The following is a 25,192-nucleotide window of genomic DNA, read 5'->3' as shown; positions in this document are numbered from 1 at the left end:
TGGGTGGGCAGGGTTGGGGTTGACAGTCATCTGTTTTGGAAGCCCTGAGGCCCCGCCTGTTAGATGTTCATGCGACCAGGGATTGCAGTGTTCTCCAGGGGAAGGGATCGTGCTGGCCCCTGAAGGAAAGGCAGCTGCAGGCTGGGCTGGGTGGCCCCCAGAGGGCCCCAAGCAGCCGGCATGAGGGCAGCCAGGCTCCTAATGAGCCAGGAAGGACAATAATCTGGTTCTTGAGTGTCTGGCAGAACTCTTTCATTGCTTACCAGGCCTGTTTGGGAGCGAGGACTGAATCTGTTGAGGGTTTTGAGACCACGAGTCAGCTCAGGGAGCTCAGTGCCACTGCCTGCTTCTGTCTGCTGGGACTCCCTCGTTTTTCTGCAAAGAGGGTCAGGTAGAGTGTTCCGAGTTTCCAGACTTGGGGACATTCTCCTCCTCCCTAAATATACCCCTGCCCCCCAACACAGACACATACTGGCATGGCAGAAGGGCTGGGAAAGTGATTTCTCTCAATAAGGGTAAAAAATGGTGCTGGAGAGGAGAAAGGCTGTGGAATTTGAGACATGAGTGAATCTTTCAATCCCCTGTAGTAATTCCCTACGTTCCAACAGCTGCCATGGCTTCCCAGGATGGGCAGGCAGGACCCAGGCGAAATAGAAAAGGAACCAGGATTAGTGCCCCGAGAGGGTCCCCAAACCATGGAGTGCTATCCTCACTGACTTTCACTGGGTGCTGGCTTTAATTCCTGCAATGTTCAAGGCCAAACAGCTCTTGATCACTGGGTTTCGGTTTCGAAGTCTTGGGAAGCCAGAGGACAGCTCATTATTACGTGCTCCCAGGGTCTGGCCTGGGGTCTGCCATGAAAAGATGCTGCAGTCTGAACTCAGCACACACGCCTGTGTCTCAGTCAGCTCACTGGGGTTGGAGACAGGCTCATCTGACAGGATGATAAAACTTCAGAGCACACGTCTTGCATTCGCTGGTATCCTTAAGGGCTTGTCGGCTTTTACACGTATTATCTCAGCATCTTCTAGCTGTCTCTGGGGAGGAGCTGTTCTGATGTAGACATTCAGGTGAGTAACAGGCTGAACAGTTTGCCCAAGATTAGTCAGACTTGAAGCCAGCGCCAGCCTTCATCCTTATCTGGCTCCAATCTGATTTGCAAATCTCAAGCTTACTGTGTTTTATTTACCCACCTGTATAATGGGTTCAGTGCTTCTTAAGACATCTACAGAAAAATCTGTGAAAAGGAAGAAACATAGATTCTTCCTTTGGTGCTATGAAAATGTTACTATTGGTTGGGCGTGGTGGCTCACCCCTGTAATCCCAGCACTTTGGGAGGCCCAAGGCAGGTGGATCATGAGGTCAGGAGTTTGAGACAAGTCTGACCAAGATGGTGAAACCCCATCTCTACTAAAAATACAAAAATTAACCAGGTGAGGTGGGGGGCACCTGTCACCTCAGCTACTGGGGAAGCTAAGGCTTGAACCTGGGAGGCAGAGGTTGCAGTGAGCTGAGAGTGTGCCACTGCACTCTAGCCTGAGCGACAGAGCAAGACTCTGTCTCAAAAAGAAAAAGAAAGAAAGAAAGAAAACGTTACTAGTAAATATTTCCTGTTTTCCAGTTAGTTTTTTTTTTTTTTTTGTAAAGATCAATAAAATGGAATACGTCCATTTTTGTTTTAAAAAATCATTCTGTTGCCTATATATCGAAAAAGATATTTCATTATATGAGTAAGAAGTCTAAAAGTCTGCTTTACGAGGCTCGTACCGATGTATTTTTAAAGTGCAGGTGGTCAGCCTTGCCAGTTCAGGAATGATTCTGGGCATTTTCAAACTCAAACGTTCCTCCTTCCAGCTGATCTGTGGATTCTTCACTCACAGCGTTAGCAGGACCGGCGGCTGACAGGGCCATGGACTTTTTACCGGGTGGCCAGCAGCAACATCGTGTGGAGAATTTTTACTCTGGGCCATTTGCTGGGAGGGCTCCTGGGCGTGAGCTGCTATGGCCTCCTTCTTCTCTCCCTGTTGGGTGACTCTGTAAAAAGAAGGACGGCAGAAGCTGAGGTTCATTCACTTACCTGGTCCACTTCATTCCCAGGAGGAGTGTCAGGGGGACCTGCCAGGGTCAGCGGAAGCTCCGAGCTGAGTCCCTTGTGCAAAGAGGCAAGCCACTTGGTGGCAGCCGTTCCCTGCTAGGCCTGGAAGTGCACGTGCTCATCTACAGCTTCCCTGGAAGAAGAAAGAAACAAAAACAGATTTAGAACAGCAGGTCTGTTTCCACTGGCGGCCACTCTAGGGCACAGGAGACCAGCAAGAGCTTTGTTTTCAAAACGCTCTTCTGGCTGGGCATGGTGGCTTACACCTGTAATCCCAGCACTTTGGGAGGCCAAGGTGGGTGGATCACAAGGTCAGGAGTTTGAGACCGGCCTGACCAACATGGTGAAACTCCATCTCTACTAAAAATACAAAAATTAGCCGGGCGTGGTGGCTCATGCCTGTGATCTCAGCTACTCGGGAGGCTGAAGTAGGAGAATCACTTGATCCCAGGAGGTGGAGACTGCAGTGAGCCAAGATCGCGCCACTGCACTCCAGCCTGGACAACAGAGAAAGACAGTCTCAAAAAAAAAAAAAAAGGCTCTTCCATCGCAGATATTCAGAGGCATCTGGCCTACACTTGAATGAAGGAAAAGTAAACACATGAAACCTTTTTTTTTTTGAGATGAAGTCTCACACTATTGCCATGGCATGATCTTGGCTCACTGCAACCTTCACCTCCCAGGTTCAAGTGATTCTCCTTGCCTCAGCCTCCCAAGTACTGGGATTACAGGCACCCGCCACCATGCCCGGCTAATTTTTTTGTATTTTTAGTAGAGACAGGGTTTCACTATGTTGACTAGGCTGGTTTCGAACTTCTGACCTCATGATCTGCCCACCTCGGCCTCCCAAAGTGCTGCGATTACAGGCATGAGTCACCACGCCCAGCTGAAACCATATTTGTTATTCTATGGAACACTGCAACAGTGTCTCTGTTCCTTTCAACATTCTAACGCAATGCACCCATTGTTTTAAGGGGGGAAATCCCAGTGTCCAGTTCCCGGCATGTCCATAGCAGGCAAGGCCAGCTTCATGGGCACATGACCCGTGCAGTTACAGGGAGCCCCGTGTTCAGAAGGGCTTGCACTTGGCTTGACGTTCTGCAGACGCCATCTTGACATTCTTAATAATTTTTGAACATGGGGTTCTGTATTTTCATTTTGCACTGGGTTCTGCGAATTACCTAGCCAGTCCTGAGAGCAGGCAAAGGTAACCTAAAGGGCCTGATACTCTTCAGAGAAATGCACACCGTGGCCACCCTGTATCCGTCTGAAGGCTAAGCCGCACCCGCCATGCACCACTTTATCTGCAAGGCCTGTGCTTGCACAAGGATTTCTGCCATCTGAAATCTCATACCTGACCCAATTAATTCTAAACGTCTTTGTGTCAAAGTATCACAGGCTTTATGGAAGACTGACCCAACCATATTCTCACCACTCTGAGTGAATGCTTTGGGGCCAGGGCCAAGAGTTTTGTTCTCAACCGTCCTCCATGAAAATATAAATGCCTGTGGGGTAACTTCTGGGCCACGTTAACAATGAGGGAGGCTCAGTGGCCACAGGGGCTGGGGTCCCAGGAAGAGGAACCAGCTGTAAGAACAGGCTTCCCTGGGACCCTGGGAAGGTGGGAGCCAGATGGCAGCAAGATAAATAAAGAATGCTCCACCTCTTTCTAGATGGGGAAAGCAGGGATTACATGGGGGAAGGTAAGATTGTAGCAGAAGAAGAGGATCTCAAAGGGAATGGGAGAGCCTAGCCTTATAGGTGGGTGCGACCATATTCCAGGGACAGGCCAGGCACAGCTGTCCCCATCTCAGGAGTTCCCAGAGACAGCCTGCAGTTAGCAGGCAGGCCCACTAGAACACACATCTGAACTATGACTCTCTGTTAAACTCTTTTGGACTCTTTAAAGCTCCTAATAGGACCAGCCAGGCGGTGGCTCATGCCTGTAATCCCAGGACTTTGGGAGGCCAAGGAGGGCGGATCATGAGGTCAGGAGATCGAGACCATCCTAGCTAACATGGTGAAACCTTGTCGCTACTAAACATCCAAAAAAAAATTAGCCGGGCATGGTGGCACGAGCGTTTAGTCCCAGCTACTCAGAAGGCTGAGGCAGGAGAATCGCTTGAACCCGCAAGGCAGAGGTGCGGTGAGCCGAGATCACACCATTACACTCCAGCTTGGGCAAAAGAGCGAAACAGTGTCTTGAGGGAAAAAAAAAAAGCTCCTAATAGGACCTTTAAAAGTTACATCAGGCGGGGCATGGTGGGAGGCCGAGGCACACAGATCATTTGAGGTTGGGAGTTCGAGATCAGCCTGACCAACATGGTGAAACCCTGTCTCTACCTTAGCTAGCCATGATGGCACATGCCTGTAACACCAGCTACGGGGAGGGCTGAGGCAGGAGAATTTCTTAAACCCAGGAGACAGAGGTTGCAGTGAGCCAAGCACACCACTGCACTCCAGCCTGGGCAACAGAGCAAGACTCTGTCTCAAAAAAATAAAATATAATAATAAAAGTTCCATCTGTGAAGCCAGTGGGGCTGGGTGCAGTGGCTCACACCTGTAGTCCCAGCTACTCAGAGGTGGGAAGATCACTTGAGCTCAGGAGGTCGAGGCTGCAGGGAGCCATGATCGCACCACTGCACTCCAGCCGGGCCCATGGAGTGAGAACCTGTCTTTAAAATAGAAATAAAATAATTTTTAATGAAATGAACAAGCCAGTGGTTCTCAAACCTGGCTGCACATCAGAATCACCCGGTGTTGGAGAGGAGCTCAGAACTTCCCACGTGTGGACCCCACCCGGTCAGTGAATCAGACTCTCTAGAGATGGCCAGGACATCCGGATCTTTCTAAAGCTCTCCAAGGTCACCACAGGAGGCTGGAAAGCCACTGATCCAGGCGACTTTTCCAGGATGCACAGACCCTGCTTATGTCCTCCTGTCCCTCCATCCCAGCTTCGACTCCACGGCCCGCCATGATGTTCATTCCTCTGCGTGCACACATATTTCCCTTGGCTGTCTGCCTCCATCATTTTCCCCTAAGAAAACCCCCACCAAGTCCAGTCCAGCCCTTTGTCCTCTTGGGACCCTTGCAGTGCAGCCACCAGTGCTGGGAAAGGCCATCCAGCGTGATGGTCTGGTGGTACCCTCAGAACCACTTGCCCCACCTGCACCCAGCACTGACCAGCACTTGGCCCCTTGACTTGGTCCAGGCCTGCTGTCATTCTCCTGGATGACCATGGTCTCCTTCTCTGTGCTCAAGCCTCCCGCACCTCTTCCCCGATCTCCTGTCTCAAGACGTCATGTTGCTTCTTATTTCCCTGAGAAATTGGAGCAATCTCAGAACATGTGTTAGTGGTCGCTGCCACATCCCCCAGCCTCCTGCTCCCGCCTCCCCTCCCATTCTGGAGTGCGCTCTCCACGTGCTGGTCAGAGCCGGTCTCTCCACGTGAGCTCAGGATCCCTGCTGTCACTGCACCACGTTTCCCTCCTCACTGGACCATTTCCTCGGGCATGCAAACATGCTTCCGTCTCTCATCTTCAAAACAACAGCAAAACAAGAGTCCTCTCTTGCCTACACATCCCGCTGGTGGAGGCTCCTGACTCTTTGGGTTTTTCTGTTGTCGATGTTGTTCTGGGCAGCAGGGATGGCGACCGCCTGGGCTCCCTGGGGGAATCTGGCAAAGCTGATGTATTCTTCTCAGCACAATATTTTTAAGTGTGTAACAGAACACATAGCATGCAGGATTATAAAGGAAGTGAATTATATTAAAGCATAGTTATCAAAATATTTTAGCGCAATTTTGTTCCCAGTAATGCATGACCTTCTTTATTAATGCATTAGATTATGAGATCTAACAAGGGGCTTATGAGTACCATTTAAAATCTTGACAATGGTAAATGTTCTTTGTAGGTATCTGCAACACTTGTAATGCGATGCAAAATATCATGATCTCTATTGCTGATGAAGGCAGAGGCACTGGTCATATTGCTGGAGGTGGCTGCCTCCATTCAGGATTGAAGGAAATGCTTGTTGTCAGTGAGAGGTCAATGAAATAGACGATGTCACTCTTTTTCCTGGCTGAGTTGAGAGATACCCTGAAGTCTGTGAGCCCTGGTTCTCGTCCTAAAACTGTTGCCCCATTTCCTGATGCCCCTGGATGGTTCAAGTTCTTGAAAGAGTTCTCTGGGCTCATTCTCTCCTGTCCCTCTGTCCCTATTGTCTCTTGAACCCACTCCAGTCAACTCCACCGAAACTGAGCCTATCAAGGTCTCCGATTTCCTTCATGTCGCTGCTCCAGTGATCACTTTCAGTGCCCAGATGACTTGATCCATCAGATGACTTGACTGGGCGTAGTAGATTGCCCTCTCCAACATGGAGCTCTGTCCTTACTCACCAGCCTCCTCGGGGCTGACCCTTCACTATCAGCCCCTCCTGTAGCCCATGGCTGGCTCCTCTTCACCTCCCTCCCCTCATCTCTCCTCTGATGTTGGAGGGTTCCTGGAATCAGCCCTTGGGCCCCTGCTCTTCCCTGTCTAACACTCCCTCCTAGGAGCCTCTATCCCATCTTTTAATCCCATCTCCAACCTGTGGAGACACAAAAGACTTCTCCAGTTCAGTTCTTCCCTGAACCCTGCACCTGTATATCCAACCATGGTTTCCCAGCTGGGTGGGCACAGACATCTCAAACTCAACACGTCCGAAACAAAATTCCTCTCTTCTGCCCTTCATCCTCTGTATCAGTCAGAGTTCTCCAGAGAAACAGAACCAATAGGATGCGTATCTATATAGAAAGAGATCTCTCTCTGCCTGCGTGCAAAGAAAAGGTCACGTGAATTTCTACCAGGAACCAAAGCACCCAGAACCTTGATCTTGGACTTTCCAGCCTCCAGAATTGTGAGGAAACAAATTTCTGTGGCTGAATCCAGCAAGTCTGTGGTATTTTGTTGTGGCAGCCTGAGCTGACGAAGATAACAGTCTTTTTTGTGTGTTCCAGGCTGGCCCTCACCTGATCGGGTGCGGCCCACCCACATTCTGGAGGGCAGAATTTCAGTGTTAACCTCGTCAAAACACTAACCTAATAGAAACCCAGAGAACAGTGTTTAATCACAGATCTGGGCACCCCATGGCCCAGCCGAGTTCACACATTAAATTGATCATCACACCCTCCAAATCTAGATCTCCAATCCTCTTCAAGCTCTCAATAAATGGCAACTCCATTCTTCCAGTTGCCCAAGACAATAGCTTTAGGCACCTGCATTTTGCACCCCACAGCTAAACCATCAACACATCCTGCCAGCCTCACCTGAATGGAGAAACTGACCTCTTCCTGGCACCCACCTCTGTCTCCGCCACCTTGGCCTGCCCTCCCAGCATCTCTTACCTGAATGATCACAAGAACCTCCTGCTTGGTCTCCCTAGTTTCAGCCCAGATGTAACCCTGGACAAGTTATGTAACCGTTCTATGCCTCAGTTTCCCTATCTGTAAATAAGGATGGCAACATGCACATTGAGATTTGTTTAAGAATTAAATGCCCATGGAAGCACTTGGCAAGTGTTTGGCATATCATAAACACTCTGTAACTTTAACTGTGACTGTTTTTACTCTCATCATGAACAACTAACAGCTCTGGAGCACCTGGACTTCAAAGGCTAACTTGACAGAGAATGAGTTTGAAACCTCACATTTAATAGTATTTTCCTTAGCATTAGAAAATCTTAGCCTTATGTTTTCATTTGACACCACATTTTAACCATGGCAATTTATTCCCAGTTCAATAATTTTCAGAGGCTTACAAAATTCACAGAATAGTTATCGTATTCATGAAGGTTTTCAGCCAGTTGTGACAGTGTCCGATCGCTTGTTTGGGGGTTTTCTTGTTTTGTTTTGTTTTTCTACTTTGATGTAAGTCCTGACTAACGGGGGAGCCCAGAGGGCTCAGCTCGACTTCCAAGGCAAAGCCTCAGCAGGCTTCTGAGTCACCTCATTCAAATCTGGACTCTGCCCCAGATTTGGGCTTTTATGGTCTATGAAACCAAGACATGTTGACTTAAGAAAACCAGACATCCAGCCTGAAAAGGTCAGTCACCAATTTGGGTGCAGCCCAGCCAATTGCACACAAGCTGGAGACATGACTCTCCGAACTCTGTGAGCTACGTGAATTCACACACTTTTTAAGTCTGGGGAAGCTGAGTCATTTGATTACAATTACTGTATGGGTTACTTACTATAGATTGTGTTTGTGCTTGAATTTTCAAATTTGCAGGGGGCCTTCCAGATTCTTCTTTCTCCATGTCCTCTACCTTATCCTTGGATTTTGTCCTCCACACTTTGGGACATGAAGCTAGCCATGGCTTTGATTTTTGTCTTTTTCTTTCTTTTTTTTTTGTTTGAGACAGGGTCTCGCTCTGTTGCCCAGGCTAGAGTGCAGTGGTGCAATCATGGCTCACTGCAGCCTCAACCTCCTGAGATCAAGTGATCCTCCCACACAGCACCCAGCATAGCTGGGAAAACAGGTATGCACCACCATGCCCAGATGATTATTTTGATTATTATTATTTTTTTTTTTTGGTAGAGACAGGGTCTCACTATGTTGCTCAGACTGGCCTTGAACTCCTGAAATCATGCAATCCTCCCACCTCGGCCTTCCAAATGTTGAAATTACAGGTGTGAGCCACTGCACCCGGGCTGTTTTTATCAATGACAAATGTGAAGCCACCAGATCACGTTCAATGCCTGTCCTGGAAGGGGACCCAGTTCTCATAAATCAGAAGTGAAGTTTCTTCATTTGTTTGTTTTTTTGCAATATGTGGCTCTCTCCCCCAGGCTGGAGAACAGTCACACCATCTCTGCTCATTGCAATCTATCCCTCCCCAGGCTCAAGCCATCCTCCCACATCAGCCTCCAAAATGGCTGAGATAACAGGCTTGAACCACCATGCCCAGCTAATATTGTTTTATTTTTAGTAGAGTCGGGGTTTCACCATGTTGACCAGGCTGGTCTTGAACTCCTGAGCTCAAGTGATCCTCCCACCTCAGCCTCCCAAGGTGCTGGGATTATAGACATGTGCCATGGTGCCTGGCCAAGCGTTTTTTCTGTAATTCTCCGTGCTGCCATTCAGCCAGTCTGCTGGGTATGTTTCCTACAGCTGCCACAACAAAGCTCCACAGACTGGAAAGTCGGAAACCACAGAAATTTATTCTCCCATGATTCTGGAGGCTGGAAGCAGGAGACTCGGGTGTGGGCAGGCTGGTTCCTTCCAGGGCTGTGAGGGAGCATCTGCCCCGGGCCTCCCCCGGGCCTCCCCCGGGCCTCTGTGGGTTGCTGGCCATCCTCCGCGTTCCTTGGCTTGGTAACTCCTCATTCCACCCTCTGCCTCCATCTGCACGCGTTCTATTTCCGTCTTCACAAGCCAAGCCTCTTGTAAGCACAGCAGTCCTATCAGTTTAGGATCCACGCTATTTTAGTATGACCTCATCTTAACTAATTATATCTGCAATGACCCTATTTCCAAATAAGGTCAATTCTGAGGCACTGGGGAGAGGGGAGGACTTCAACATGTCTCTTTCGGGGGAACAGGTCAATCCATAGCATCCCCTAGATAAAGTGTGCCCAGAGAACACTTCACCATTAGTCATCTAATAACCAGTTAAAGCTTTAGGAAATACGTTCATGTCCACCTGGGTTTTTTGGGTTTTTATTTTTTGTTTTACTTTTCTAGTATCTTTGTTCTCAGATGGCAAGTTTTCCAGCACCTACACCTTGAAAAATGAAAAACAAGAACATAGCAAACCTGCCTATCTTGTCAGGAAAAATCGCTCTGAAAAGGCACCAATGTTTTTAAGTAAATGAAATTCAATCATTTCATTTTTAAATGTTGGTCTACTGCATTTTAGGCCGGGCGTGGTGGCTCATGCCTGTAATCCCAGCATTTTAGGAGGCTGAAGCGGGTGGATCACAAGGTCAGGAGTTCGAGACCAGCCAGGCCAGTATGGTGAAACTCTGTCTCTACTAAAAATACAAAATAAAACAAACAAAAAAAAAATTAGCCAGGTGTGGTCGTGCATACCTGTAATCCCAGCTACTTGGGAGGCTGAGGCAGGAGACTTGCTTGAACCTGGGAAGCAGAGGTTACAGTGAGCCAAGATCACGCCACTGCACTCCAGCCAGGGTGACAGAGTGAGACTCCATCTCAAAAAAAGAAATGTTAATCTACTGCATTTTAAATGAGTTCTAATGAACTTTGGTGAGTTGAAATGAGAGAGATGATGCCTCCAGAAAGGGTTTGAAATGTTTGTGGTCACAGTGACTCAAGTTTGCCATTTTCAATAAATCAATAGGTCATTCAACCTTACTGAGTTGAAAATAGCCTCTGTAACCATTTAACCACATACCATGGTTTTCATTTGAGCTAACATAAACTTTTCCTCAAATCAGTTCTTATAAAAAATAGATTTCTTCATCCAAAAGGGAGGGGAGGAATTCATGGAGCGTGTCATTTCTGTATGATTTTGAGTAGGATACTTCACACTTGTTTTCCTGAATGACAGCAGCAAGCAGTAGCTACCATGATAGTAATAAGTCATAGTCATGTAAGTGACAGTAATAAGTCGTAGTCATGTAAGTGACAGTAATAAGTCGTAGTCATGTAAGTGACGGTAATAAGTCGTAGTCATGTAAGTGACGGTAATAAGTCGTAGTCATGTAAGTGACGGTAATAAGTCGTAGTCATGTAAGTGACGGTAATAAGTCGTAGTCATGTAAGTGACGGTAATAAGTCGTAGTCATGTAAGTGACGGTAATAAGTCGTAGTCATGTAAGTGACGGTAATAAGTCGTAGTCATGTAAGTGACGGTAATAAGTCGTAGTCATGTAAGTGACGGTAATAAGTCGTAGTCATGTAAGTGACGTAGTCATGTAAGTGACAGTAATAAGTCATAGTCATGTAAGTGACGGTAATAAGTCATAGTCATGTAAGTGACGGTAATAAGTCGTAGTCATGTAAGTGACGGTAATAAGTCGTAGTCATGTAAGTGACGGTAATAAGTCGTAGTCATGTAAGTGACGGTAATAAGTCGTAGTCATGTAAGTGACGGTAATAAGTCGTAGTCATGTAAGTGACGGTAATAAGTCGTAGTCATGTAAGTGACGGTAATAAGTCGTAGTCATGTAAGTGACGGTAATAAGTCGTAGTCATGTAAGTGACGGTAATAAGTCGTAGTCATGTAAGTGACGGTAGTAAGTCGTAGTCATGTGACAGTAATAAGTCGTAGTCATGTAAGTGACGGTAATAAGTCGTAGTCATGTAAGTGACGGTAATAAGTCGTAGTCATGTAAGTGACGGTAATAAGTCGTAGTCATGTAAGTGACGGTAGTAAGTCGTAGCCATGTGACAGTAATAAGTCGTAGTCGTGTGACAGTAATAAGTCGTAGCCGTGTAAGTGACAGTAATAAGTCGTAGCCATGTAAGTGACAGTAATAAGTCGTAGTCGTGTAAGTGACAGTAGTAAGTCGTAGTCATGTGACAGTAATAAGTCGTAGTCATGTAAGTGACAGTAATAAGTCGTAGTCATGTAAGTGATACTAATAAGTCTTAGTCATGTAAGTGACAGTAATAAGTCATAGCCATGTAAGTGACAGTAATAAGTCGTAGCCGTGTGACAGTAATAAGTCGTAGTCATGTAAGTGACGGTAATAAGTCGTAGTCGTGTAACTGACAGTAGTAAGTCATAGTCATGTGACAGTAATAAGTCGTAGTCGTGTGACAGTAATAAGTCGTAGCCGTGTAAGTGACAGTAATAAGTCGTAGCCGTGTAAGTGACAGTAATAAGTCGTAGTCGTGTAAGTGACAGTAGTAAGTCGTAGTCATGTGACAGTAATAAGTCGTAGTCATGTAAATGACAGTAATAAGTCGTAGTCATGTAAGTGATACTAATAAGTCGTAGTCATGTGACAGTAATAAGTCGTAGTCATGTAAGTGACGGTAATAAGTCGTAGTCGTGTAAGTGACAGTAGTAAGTCATAGTCATGTGACAGTAATAAGTCGTAGTCGTGTGACAGTAATAAGTCGTAGCCGTGTAAGTGACAGTAATAAGTCGTAGCCGTGTAAGTGACAGTAATAAGTCGTAGTCGTGTGACAGTAATAAGTTGTAGCCGTGTAAGTGACAGTAATAAGTCGTAGTCGTGTAAGTGACAGTAGTAAGTCGTAGTCATGTGACAGTAATAAGTCGTAGTCATGTAAGTGACAGTAATAAGTCGTAGTCATGTAAGTGATACTAATAAGTCGTAGTCATGTGACAGTAATAAGTCGTAGTCATGTAAGTGACAGTAATAAGTCGTAGTCATGTAAGTGACAGTAATAAGTCGTAGTCATGTAAGTGATACTAATAAGTCTTAGTCATGTAAGTGACAGTAATAAGTCGTAGTCATGTAAGTGACAGTAGTAAGTCGTAGTCATGTGACAGTAATAAGTCGTAGTCATGTAAGTGACAGTAATAAGTCATAGTCATGTAAGTGATACTAATAAGTCGTAGTCATGTAAGTGACAGTAATAAGTCGTAGTCATGTAAGTGATACTAATAAGTCGTAGTCATGTAAGTGATACTAATAAGTCGTAGTCGTGTAAGTGACAGTAATAAGTCGTAGTCATGTAAGTGACAGTAATAAGTCGTAGTCATGTAAGTGATACTAATAAGTCGTAGTCATGTAAGTGATACTAATAAGTCGTAGTCGTGTAAGTGACAGTAATAAGTCATAGTCGTGTAAGTGACAGTAATAAGTCGTAGTCATGTAAGTGATACTAGTAAGTCGTAGTCATGTAAGTGATACTAATAAGTCGTAGTCGTGTAAGTGACAGTAATAAGTCGTAGTCATGTAAGTGCCCTGTCTCTGCCTCTCATGGAAAGACTGCATGAAAGACCCGTGCATGGTACAGAAAGTCCTCACACATTAAAAATACAGATGCCTGCCAGTCTGAAAAAAGAACCCAAGGAAAGTTAGAGAAAGTTTGGAATAGTAATGAAGAAAGATTTATTTTTAGAGCCAAAAACCCCACAGTACAGTGTATTTGAAAGGAATATGAAATGGGTTTTCCAAGGAATTGGTTGATCATTTTCATTCTTACGTATTTGTGTAAGAAGATGTGCTAAAAATAGCCCCTCTAAAGTATCCCTAAGGTTCTTGAAAAGATATGCATTTGTTTTACAGGTTATTAAGAAACACAGTGTCCAAGATGTCCTTAGGAAATACTAGTTGAGGCCAGGCACAGTGGCTCACACCTGTAATCCCAGCACTTTGGGAGGCCAAGGCAAGTGGATCACTTGAGGCCCGGAGTTGGAGACCAGCCTGGCCAACATGGTGAAACCACATCTCTACTAAAAATACAAAAATTAGCTGGATGTGGTTATGGGGTCCTATAATTCCAGCTACTCAGGAGGCTGAGGCAGGAGAATCGCTTGAATCTGGGAGGCAGAGGTTGCAGTGAGCTGAGATCAATCACACCACTGTACTCCAGCCTGGGCGACATAGCAAGACGAGACTCTGTCTCAAAAAAAAAAAAGAAAGAAAGAAAGAAAGAAAAGAAATCCCAGTTGAAGTTATTTCATGCAGATACTTCATAGCATAAGAGTTACTTTCCTTTCTCTGTGGTGGGTAGTTTTGCTAATATGTCTCATCTAAATGAATCCAAATCTCCCTTGAGTTTATTTTTAGTTCTCAAATTCAAGCATTTATGATTTTGTTTATCTTGTTTTGTTTGAGACAGAGTCTCACTCTGTCACCCAGGCTGGAGTGCAGTGGTGCAATCTCAGCTCACTGCAACCTCCACCTCCTGAGTTTAAGTGATTCTCCTGCCTCAGCCTCCAAGAAGCTGGGATTACAGGGGTGCGTCACCACACCCAGCTAATTTTTGTATTTTTAGTAGAGAGGGAGTTTCACCATGTTGGCCAGGCTGGTCTCAAACTCCCAACCTCAGGTGACCTTCCCCCCTCAGCCTCCAAAAATGCTGGGATTACAGGTGTGAGACATTGCGCCCAGTCTAAAGCATTTATGAAATAGCTAGACATAAAGAAGAGGCCATTTGGTTGGGGTGACAGCGAGGACATTCAGGTTTTTGAACCAGACATTTTCTTAAGTGACTGATCATCAAAGTTGAAGCAACTCTACATTCTTCCAACGGCCAATGACAATGTTCATTTGAAGGTGGCACTTCATTTTTCTCTAATAAGTTTGCAGAAAGCAAATCAAGTTTTATGCTGTTTCTATAACGGACTCAACACCATGTCAGAGCATTTGGGGGCAGATGCGTACAATGGCTCATTCCCAAACATCTCAAGAGCCACTCAGACCACACGGCAGGCAAAAGGCACCGTGGCTGCCTCCTCCAATTCCCTACCAGCACAGTAGCGCTGAGGGCAATTCCGGATAAAGAAACTTCCATTGTGCCTGGCTCATGCCCCAGCTCCCACTGGCGACCAGCACCCCTCCCATCTGGGGCTGACATTTCCTTCACCGGTGTGGGTAGTCGAGAGCCATGGAGCAATGCATGTCCATAGAAAAGCTTTCATCACAGGGGCTGATTTTGCAAGGGATGAGGTGACAGCAGCAGGTGAGACTGCTGAGGGCTAAGGAGAGCAAGGGACTCAAACACCCCACCTGTCCCACCGCTGTGCCCCTCCAAGAAGCCTGGTCTCATGCGCAGGTCTCGTGTGCAGCATCCATTACACTTACTTGACTCCTGCCACCTCCTTTACCAAAGAACAACTTGCAGCGAAATCACTTCGGCACAATCACTCGGACTTGGCAACGGTGAGATACGGTGGGTCCCATCCCACCCCTGCACCCCTCCAAGAAGCCTGGATGGACAGAGGCCCAAGGATACACCCTGAAGGACTAGAGAAAGGACTTCAGATGATGGGACAAAGTGAAGAATGAAACAGACATGCCCAGGGAGGGGGCAGTCAAGACATGGGCTGGAAAGCAACATGTCCACCCCTCAGTCCTGGCCAGCCTATTCCCATGGCCATTGCTGTTGAAATAATGATTAATTTGGAGCTAAAGTTGATGCAGCTGGGGTCCAGGTGGGCCAGGAGGTGAGCCAAACAAGGGCACCCTACTGTGTGCTCCTGCTTTCTTAAAGAAAAACATAGCTGAGAGAAAACAGAGAGACAACATCAAAGTTTATAATGAACACACACAAACCCTCTCTCTCCAGAGCTGGTGATCCTGAAACCAGAGCCAGTTGGAAGGGCCTGTGGCAGCTCTGGTGCTTCACAAGTGCCCTTCACAGATTTTCAAAATTCTTTGCAGCTCTATCATTTTCTAGTACTCTCTCTGCTGGGGACGAAGCCGACCAAAACTCTAAGGTTTAATGACTGTGCTATTGGATTTCAAACTCGCATGGGGCCTGCAGCCTCTTTGTTGTGGCCAATTTCTCCCCTTTGGAACGGGGGTATTTACCCAATGCCTGTACCCTCATTGTATCTAGGAAGTAACTAATTTGCTTTTGATTTTGCAGGTTCATAGGCAGAAGGGACTTGCCTTGTCTCAGATGAGACGTTAGACTTGGACTTTTGAGTTAATTCTGGAATGAGTTAAGACCTTGGGGGACTGTTGGAAGGGCATGATTGTGTTTTGAAATGTGAGGACATGAGATTTGAGAGGGGCCAGGAGATTTGAGAGGGGCCAGAACATGAGATTGAGAGGGGCAGAATAATATGGTTTGGCTGTGTCCCCCCTCAAATCTTACCTTGGATTGTGGTTCCCACAATCCCCACGTCTTGTGGGGAGGGAGCCGGTGGGAGGTAGTTGAATCATGGGGGTGGTTTCCACCATGGTATTCTCATTATAGTGCATAAGTTCTCACAAGATCTGATGGTTTTATAAGGGGCTTCCCCTTTGGCTCGGTTCTTATTCTTCTCCTTCCTGCTGCCATGTAAAGAGGATGTGTTTGTTTCACCTTATGCTAGGATTGTAAGTTTCCTGAGGCCTCCCAAGCCCTGCGGAACTTTGAGTCAATTAAACCTCTTTTCTTTATAAACTACCCAGCCTCAGGCATTTCTTTATAGCAGCACGAGAAAAAACTGATACAGCAACCCACTCTATCTCACCATTGCCAAGTCCAAGTGCTGCGCCCAAGTGATTTTACTGCAAGTTGTTCTTTGGTAAAGGGAGTGGCGGGGGTGGGGGGGTCTCTAGTCAAGGAAGTGTAGCAGATGCCGCACACGAGACCTTTTCTGGGAAAGTCACAATGCTCACTGACACATTTCCAACTATGCCAAGTCCTACAGTCACCCAGGTTTTCTCAAACATATTTGACATTCATGTCCTCGACACAAGACATCCTACAAATGCAGCATTCCAAGATGTGGTCATTGGGAAACTCAGCCCTAAATCCTGCTCTCGTGTGCAGCTAAGCCACGTACTCTCCACCCAGGGTTGTGCTTTCGGGGTTTTGTGATCCCAAATGCAAGACCCAGCACTGATTCCTCTAACACATCTTGTTAGATTCTGCCTTCCCACCTCCACCCAGCCTGCCAAGGGCTCTCTGGAGCTTGATGCTTGGAACCCTGTTCTGGACCCCTATCTCTCCAGCAAATCTTCCCACACGCACACACGTGGCTGCAGGAGAACAGTAGCCCACAGGTGAACACCAGTTCAGCCCTGCAGGGGCTGCTCCTCCTGGGAGGCCAGGCTGGGCAAGTTCCTTCCTATACAAACAGCCCTGCAGGGCAGGGCACTTCCGGAGCATCAGGGAAGAATTTTATGTGGTTTCCAGGGAGATGCGTTCGGTTAAAGTTATTTTTCCCTTGAAAGGCCCCAGAGTGAAAAGTAGTTTCAGGGAAGTTGAATTATTACCTAATGCCAGTAGCAGCTGCTGGAAAAGAAGAAGGAAAGGGGGTTGGGGAGCTGGTGTCTGGGAGTTGAGGGCTCATTAACACTCACTTCTTAAATTAGCAAATCCTTATACCACGAGTTTAAAAATAGCAGGCTAATGGTTTCTAAAATTAGCCATCATTGCTCTCCATAAATATTTAGACCTCCAATAAACCTCTGGTCCACTTGCCTAGCCTAATGTGCTTGGCTTTCACACCACATTCTTTAGGATCCATATACTTCACGGTTGACCTTGACAGTGAAAGCCGCAAGAAGCCCCACTATGCTTGGACCAGGGACATCCCGTGTGGCCGTCAGCCTGGAGGCAGCCTCAAAGCAGGGCAGGAAGGGATCTCAGAGGCCATTCGGAGATCTGGGCACCTGGAGAAGCCTGTGGTCCTGGTTTCCTTGGGACTGTCTTAGTTTCAGCACTGAAGGTCCCTGTCCTGGGCAACCCCTCAGTCCCTAGCAAAGCCGGAGCCTTGGTTGCCCTGATTGCCGAAATCCCTGCAAAAGGGGCAAGGCTGCTGTTCTGGGATCTCTGTGGGAAGGAGAATCTGTTGCTAATCCCACCCCTCAGCCCTCACACTGACTTCGGTCCTATCTCATTGAGGCAGGTAGTGTTTAAAGCGGGGATGACACCAAGGAGCACACTAGCCAGGCCAGGCACAGAGGTTTCGTCCTCTGCTCCTCGTTTCCCCATGTGTAAAACGGGGATGGTAACAGTCACGGCCGCATTAGGTCCTGGGAATCAACGAGGACATGTGTCAGTGTTCAAACCGTGCTCAGGGCATAGTGTGGGTCCGCCGGCACACCCTCTGGCTGGGCATGTCAGGGTGGCCACCTTGGCCTTGGTGCCAGCACCTCCCCCAAGGCAGCGACCACAGGATAGCTGCCAGCAGGGACTGTGACGTTGTCCTCAGCACCTGGACAGAATGGGTGCTTGCCGAGTGGAGGGAAGAAAGGCTTTGTGCAAAGCCAGCACTGTGCACGGTGCGTGTGGTCAATTCTGGGCTGTGAACAGTCGTCCAAAACAGCGGCAGCAAAGCGTCCCTTAGTGTATCCGTCCGCGCTCACGCTGCAACCAGAGCCAAAGAACGACCCGATACTGGAACTTATAGAGAAAAGAGGCTTCATCGGCTCTCGGTTCCACCAGCTGTACAGGAAGCATGACTTGGGAGGCCTTAGGAAACTTAGAATCTTCGCAGAAGGCAAAGGGGAAGCAGGCATGAGCCACACGGCCAGAGAAGGAGGAAGAGAGAGAGGGGAGCAGGGAGGTGCTGCACGCTTTTAAACAAGCAGATCTTGTGAGAACTCACCATCACAAAAAGAGCAAGGGGGAGGTCCGCCCCCATGACCCATCCGCCTCCCACCAGGCCCTTCCTCCAACACTGGTGACTGCGATTCGACAAGAGATTTGGGTGGGGACACAAGTCCAAACCCTGCCACCTGGACACCCCTCAGTCCACTGCGTGTCCTGTGACGCACCACGTTGTTTTGCTCTCATTTATTTTTGTTTGTTCGTTCACCAGGACAGAACCAATTACCTCCTACAATGCCAAGGCATTTAAACCCAGTATATGTTTTTAGATCAGCAAGATGATGGTTTAGACTCCCAGTGGAAGCATTAGTTATTAATTATTTATTCACCAAGTGATTTACATCTAGTAGGGGATTTATTTATTTATTTATTTATTTTTCAAGACAGAGTCTCACTCTGTCGCCCAGGCTGGAGTGCAGTGGCACGATCTAGGCTCACTGCAACTTCCGCCTCCCGGGTTCAAGCAATTCTCCTGCCTCAGCCTCCCAAGAAGCTAGGTGGTGGCATGCACTACCAATGCCCAGCTAATTTTTGCATTTTTAGTAGAGACGGGGTTTCACCATGTTGGCTAGGCTGGTCTCAAACTCCTGACCTCAAGTATCCACCTGCCTCGGTCTCCCAAAGTGCTGGGATAACAGGCGTGAGCCACTGCGTGCTGCTGGGCATTTCTTGACAGTGTCCCAGGGTCTCGTGGGCAGCACCCTGAGGCCTCACCTTCCTGCCTGCAGCCTGCACTGCTTAAATGAGGCTCAGCCCTCTGCAGAAACAGAAACAGGTCTTGCCTACTGAGTTCTTGGCCGCTTTGGGACACTGAAGTGACTTGTCATCAGCAGAGATGTTTCCTTTTTTCCCTTCAGAATCAAAAAAGAAACTGAGCCCCCGGTTGCCCACTGGGTGGTGCAGCCAGGGCCCAGGGCTTCCTGATTCTCTGTCTCGTTGATTACCTTGCCCCCAGCAGGAAAGAAAAGCTAGTGGTGTCCACTCGGGACTTCCCCTCCCCTCCCTTTCTGCCTTCATTCCTTCCTTTCTCTGCCCCCTTCCTTACTTTCTCCTTCTCCCTCCCTCCTCCTTTTCTTCCCTCTCTCCTCCTTCTCTCCCTGCCCCCCTTCCTTCCTTTCCATATTTCCTAGTGTCTTCTATATGCCTGGCCCTACATGGGTGCTGGGTCCTTGTCCCCAAAAAGTGTCCTGGATTTTGGTATGCTAAGAATTCTCTTAAAAGCCTTTGAAAGGGCTCGACATTCCCATATCCCTGAAAGCCAGGCAGCAGCCTCTGTCTTATAACAAAGTCACCCTCAGACAGTCGGACATAGCGAATAGGGAGCGTGGTGGAAGCAGAGGTCCATGCCGGAGAGAAGGGATGCTGGCCCACGGTCCTGCTGCAGCTCCCGAAGAGCCGTGACCTTGGAAATTCCTGCCCCAGCATCAGCTGACAACCTCTAGGTCACATCAGCTCTGGAATTCTGAAGGCAGCATCTGACCTGCCCAGGGGACTAAACCTCTCCCTGGCTTAGCATGTGGGTGGGGAAGCTGCCCGCTTCAGAAAACCCCTCATCCTGACAACCGCGCAGGGCTGTTTTCTAAGTTGCAGCCGGCACACACCTTAGCGCTGTCAGTCCAAGGCGTGAATAGCATGTGTTGATTTAACAACTGTTATTCCTGATTACTGATGAACAGAAGGACAGGAGAGTCCAGTGCAGCAGCAGTGCTTAAGGGTAGACATAAGCAGAACTTCCCGCAGGCGCTAAAGCTCTTCCCTGAGGCCAGCACCCGGCTGTCACCCTTCATTCAGATCCTGCCTTTCCAGGAAAGCAGGTATTCTCCCACCCAGTGACGTCTCAGAAACTATTTTTGAGAACATACTAATTGCCACACCAACTGCCTATGGAAAACTCGGTTTCAGTGACAGAAATAAGTGCACGAGATAATCTTTAACCCGTTTCCTTTCTCTCCCTGCTCCCGCCTCGCTCGGCTTCATTAGGGCTCCCGCCGGCGCCTGAGGAGCAGCACGACCCCGAGGGCCCAGGGAGCTGCCTGGCTGGCCTAGGCAGGCAGCCGACCATGGCCAGCGCGGCCGTGCAGCTCCTCGGCTTCCTGCTCAGCTTCCTGGGCATGGTGGGCACGCTGATCACCACCATCCTGCCACACTGGCGGAGGACGGCGCACGTGGGCACCAACATCCTCACGGCCGTGTCCTACCTGAAGGGGCTCTGGATGGAGTGCGTGTGGCACAGTACGGGCATCTACCAGTGCCAGGTCTACCGCTCCCTGCTGGCGCTGCCCCAAGACCTCCAGGCTGCCCGTGCCCTCATGGTCATCTCCTGCCTGCTCTCGGGCATGGCCTGCGCCTGTGCTGTCATCGGGATGAAGTGCACACGCTGCGCCAAGGGCACGCCCGCCAAGACCACCTTCGCCATCCTCGGCGGCGCCCTCTTCATCCTGGCTGGCCTCCTGTGCATGGTGGCCGTCTCCTGGACCACCAACGACGTGGTGCAGAACTTCTACAACCCGCTGCTGCCCAGTAGCATGAAGTTCGAGATCGGCCAGGCCCTGTACCTGGGCTTCATCTCCTCGTCCCTCTCGCTGATCGGTGGCACCCTGCTTTGCCTGTCCTGCCAGGACGAGACACCCTACCGGCCCTACCAGGCCCAGCCCAGGGCCACCACAGCCACCGCGACCACCGCCCCCGCCTACCAGCCACCAGCTGCCTACAAAGACAACCGGGCCCCCTCAGTGACCTCAGCCACACACAGCGGGTACAGGCTGAACGACTACGTGTGAGTCCCCATGGCCGGCTTCTCCCCAGGGCCGCTGCGGGCTGGGTCCCCTGTGGGACTGTCGATGGAGGCAGGGGTTCCAGCACAAAGTTTACTTCTGGGCGATTTTTGTATTCAAGGAAATAATGTGAACGTGAGGAAGCGTCTTTAGAGCGCAGGGACAGAGGGGAAATAAGAGGAGGAGAAAGCGCTCTGTACCAAAGACTAAAAAAAATGCCATTTTTGTATTTATTATACATATTTATGTGGGTGATTTGATAACAAGTTTAATACAAAGTCATTTGGGAGTTTGGTCAGTGGGTTTGGTTTGTGATCTAGGAATAAACCCTGTGGACGTGGCTGTTTGTGAAACGGACGGTATCTGTTATTCTGTCTCCTGAGGTGCTGGTAACCACAGTCAGAGTCCGTGGGGGCTCAGGGTTGCAGAGTCGCGCACCAGTGCTGATCACAGCACCGTGGAGCCCCGACTCTGATGCAGGGTGGGGATCTCAGGGAGGGCGGGGCTGATCTCCATCTGTAAGACGCTTGAAAACACTAGAGCTGCACCCCGGCTTGAACTCAGGGGCAATGCCGGAGAGAAGGGGCTGCCTTGGAAAAAGACAGTTACCAGAAGTCACAAAATAAGGACAATGTCGGCTGGGCACGGTGGCTCATGCCTGTAATCCCAGCACTTTGGGAGGCCGAGGTGGGTGGATCATGAGGTCAAGAGATCGAGATCATCCTGACTAACATGGTGAAACCCCATCTCTACTAAAAATACAAAAATTAGCTGGGCATGGTGGCGCACACAAGTAGTCCCAGCTACTCAGGAGGCTGAGGCAGGAGAATTGCCTGAACCCGGGAGGCGGAGGTTGCAGTGAGTCGAGATTGCGCCACTGCACTCCAGCCTGGCGCCTGGCGATGAAGCGAGACTCTGTCTCAAAAAAATAAATAAAGACAATGTCATTTTCTTCCCATGAGCAATAGGTCCCCACTGGTAAGAAAACAAGAGTCAGAAGGAAAAATGGGGCCACGTGCAGCGGCTCCCGCCTGTAATCCCAGCGCTTTGGGAGGCTGAGGCAGGTGGATCACCTGAGGTCAGGAGTTCAAGACCAGCCTGGCTAACACGGTGAAACCCCGTCTCTCCTAAAAATACAAAAATCAGCCAGGCATGGTGGTGGGCGCCTGTAGTCTCATCTACTCAGGAGGCTGAGGCAGGAAAATCACTTGAACTCAGGAGGCGAAGGTTGCAGTGAGCCGAGATTGCACCACTGCACTCCAGCCTGGGCAACAGAGTGAGACTCTGTCTCAAAAATATAAAAATAAATAAATAAATAAATAAATAAAAGAGGGAAAAATGGAGTGAAACACGGCCGGTGTCTTAGCTTTCTAGGCTTTGGCAAAAAGCCCAGTTAGGACGTCACCGGCCCCCAAGGGCCCCACTGGGACTTCGCTGGCTTCTTTTCTGGGGTGGCCAGTCCCGGCTGCCATGAGAGCAGGTCCTAGCATCTGTGGCTGTTCCTGCAGCTGCAAAAAGTGTCTGGGGAGCGGGAGGGAGACCTGACAGCTCTGAGGACACTGCTGATCCCTGCTGGCTGTGATCTAAGTCACATGGTGACACACACACACATCAGCCCAGGGAGCCAGGACCTGTCAACGTACATGGGGCCTTATGTCCTTGGCCCACTTCGGACGGTGCCTGAGCAGGTGCTGTCTCCTTCCGAATGTGAAAGGAAACAGCTCAGTCTATGGAAGGGCTTGGCCTGAGACCTATACACAGAGTAGCTGTGATGTGAAGTCCCTCTATCCTCAGTGGTCTGGGAGTCAGGGCTCCTCCCTGCATGCAGGGAAGAGCCGCAGTGGGTCAGTGGCAGGCATGCAGCCAGCGGGCCAGACTCGCCCATGTGGCCTGCTGAGACCCTGGCTTCCATGCCAGGGAGGTTCTATACAGGGGTCAAGAGGCTTGAGAACTGGTATCGAAAGGGCAGGGCAGGCCGCCCACAGCCTGGAGCCCTGGAACCCGCCAGGCCTGAGGCCTGCTGATGCTCTCCTGACCTCCTGCGTCTTCCTGGCCTGACTGGGTCAGGCACCTGCTTCTCCACTGGCCAAGGCTCACACCGGTAACGTGTGCCCACCTGCAGCCTTCTTCTGACTGCTTTAGGCTCTGCCATTTATACCTAATAAACTACACCTGTGATAAAATTTCTCAGGGGACTTCCAGCAATATTGAAGAGTGGAGGGTTTAGGGAATGGCTGTCCACGTACTTACATATTTCTTTTTTGTTTGTTGTTTTGAGATGGAGTCTCACTCTGTCGCCCACGCTGCAGTGTAGTGGCGCAATCTCTGCCTCCCGGGTTCAAGCGATTCTCCTGCCTCAGCCTCCCAAGTAGCTGGGCCTACAGGTGCACACCACACACCCAGCTAATTTTCGTATTTTAAGTAGAGACAGGGCTTTACCATGTTGGCCAGGCTGGTCTTGAACTCCTGACCTCAAGTGATCCTCCTGCCTCGGCCTCCCAAAGTGCTGGGATTACCGGCGTGAGCCACTGTGCCTGGCTTCTTGTCTGTTTTGTTTGAACCTCTAGAACCCAGGCAATAGGTAACTCCTCTGGAAGGATGGGTGCCACACACTTCGGCCTTTATCTGACCACAGAGAAGCTGAGGAGTCCGGGATCTGCCATTCTATTTAGGCCAGGCATCAAGATCAGAGAGGTCCTCGTTTACTTAGGATGAAACAAGCAGTTGTCTTCTATTCTTTAAGTTATAAAAAAGGAATAAATCTGTGTACATAAAGAGGAGAAAAACAATTTTCTACCAACAGAATGATACCGTCAGTCCTTGCTTGATGGGTACAATCCAAAAAGCATTTTATGAAGTTATTCTAGTTAACAGATCTGTTACAAATGAAAGAAAAAGTAACTTTGCTTTTTGTTTTGAGACGGAGTCTTGCTCTGTCACCCAGGCTGGAGTGCAGTGGCTCAGTCTCGGTTCACTGCAACCTCCACCTCCAAGGTTCAAGGGATCCTCCCATCTCAGTCTCCTGAGTAGCTGAGAACAGGAGCCCACAACAATGCCTGGCTAATTTTTGTATTTTTAGTAGAGATGAGGTTTCACCATGTTGGTCAGGCTGGTCTTGAACTCCTGACCTCAAGTGATCCACCTGCCTCAGCCTCCCAAAGTGCTGGGATTACGGGAGTGAGCCACCACACCCTGCCATGAAAAAATAACTTTTTCAAACTTTTTCTCTGAATTCTGTCACTACTAAAATGTGGCTCCCTCTCCTCAAGACTAGTAATAGTGATTATAATTTATTGATCATTTACTATGTATCAGACATACTTTTCATCTACTAATTTTATTCAATTAGATAAATAGTATTTTTTTTTCTTTTTGGTTTTCTGTTTTGTTTTGTTTTGTTTTTTTGAGACAGGGTCTTGCTCTGTCACCCAAGCTGGAGTGCAGTGACTCAATCACAGTTCACTGCAGCCCAACCGCTGAGGCTCAAGCAATCCTCCCATCTCAGCCTCCCGCGTGGCTGAGACTACAGGGGTCTACCACCACACATCTGGTTAATGTTATTTTTTTGGTAGAGACAGGGTCTCACTGTTTTTCCCAGGCTGATTTCCAACTCCTGGGCAGGCTCAAGCAATCCTCCTGTCTCACAGCCTTCCAAAGTGCTGGGATTATAAGCGAGAGCCAATGTACCAGCTGAATATTATTCTTAACCCCATTTTACAAAGGAGGAAACTAAAGCACAAAGAGATCAAATTACTTGCCTAGGGTCACAGAGCAAGTGAGTAAAAGACCCAGGATTTGAACCCAGAGCAAGGGGTGAATACATTAACTCAAGTAGACACATGACCTATAGTCTAAGCACATTTATGTCTAGATTTTACCCAAATAACTCAGGGAATTGTTGCATGGCCATATGTGGCTCTTTGCCGAAACATCATGCTACAGAGCTTGTGTTAACTGGGTCCTAGCTGGATTGGATGAAAGGTGATGTCAGACCCAGAGGTCCAAGATGGAATCCCATGGGAAACAGGAAGTGGCACACAGGAAGGCATATGCGTGGCTCTGTCGTCCGACAGCTGGCCAGTTCAGACAGGAAGTTGACCTGCGTAAGATCTTGGTTCCCACCCTCAGGA

General features: G+C 48.6%; 1 protein-coding gene and 1 long non-coding RNA gene across 3 annotated transcripts in view; one reads left to right on the top strand and one right to left on the bottom strand.

Moving 5' to 3' along the window:
- CLDN14 (claudin 14) overlaps positions 1–21,402 on the top strand; it is a 76,361-nt gene extending 54,959 nt beyond the window's left edge. For both annotated transcript variants that reach the window (XM_064380141.1, XM_064380140.1), the window contains one exon: positions 20,269–21,402. In XM_064380141.1, coding sequence (XP_064236211.1) covers positions 20,349–21,068 — 720 coding nt within the window. In that variant the 5' untranslated portion in view covers positions 20,269–20,348 and the 3' untranslated portion in view covers positions 21,069–21,402. The remainder of the gene's footprint in view (positions 1–20,268) is intronic.
- LOC135276394 (uncharacterized) overlaps positions 1–25,192 on the bottom strand; it is a 45,778-nt gene that overhangs the window by 1,683 nt on the left and 18,903 nt on the right. The window contains exon 2 of the long non-coding RNA XR_010343933.1: positions 2,078–2,228. This is a non-coding gene — a long non-coding RNA (uncharacterized LOC135276394). The remainder of the gene's footprint in view (positions 1–2,077; positions 2,229–25,192) is intronic.

This window comes from Aotus nancymaae, unplaced genomic scaffold (genome assembly GCF_030222135.1).
Source record: "Aotus nancymaae isolate 86718 unplaced genomic scaffold, 86718_ANA_hifiasm-v0.15.2.pri h1tg000022l_1, whole genome shotgun sequence".
Classification (NCBI taxonomy): domain Eukaryota; kingdom Metazoa; phylum Chordata; class Mammalia; order Primates; family Aotidae; genus Aotus; species Aotus nancymaae.
The sequence above is the reverse complement of the archived record's forward strand: the minus strand, read 5'-3'. Positions and strand labels throughout refer to the sequence as shown.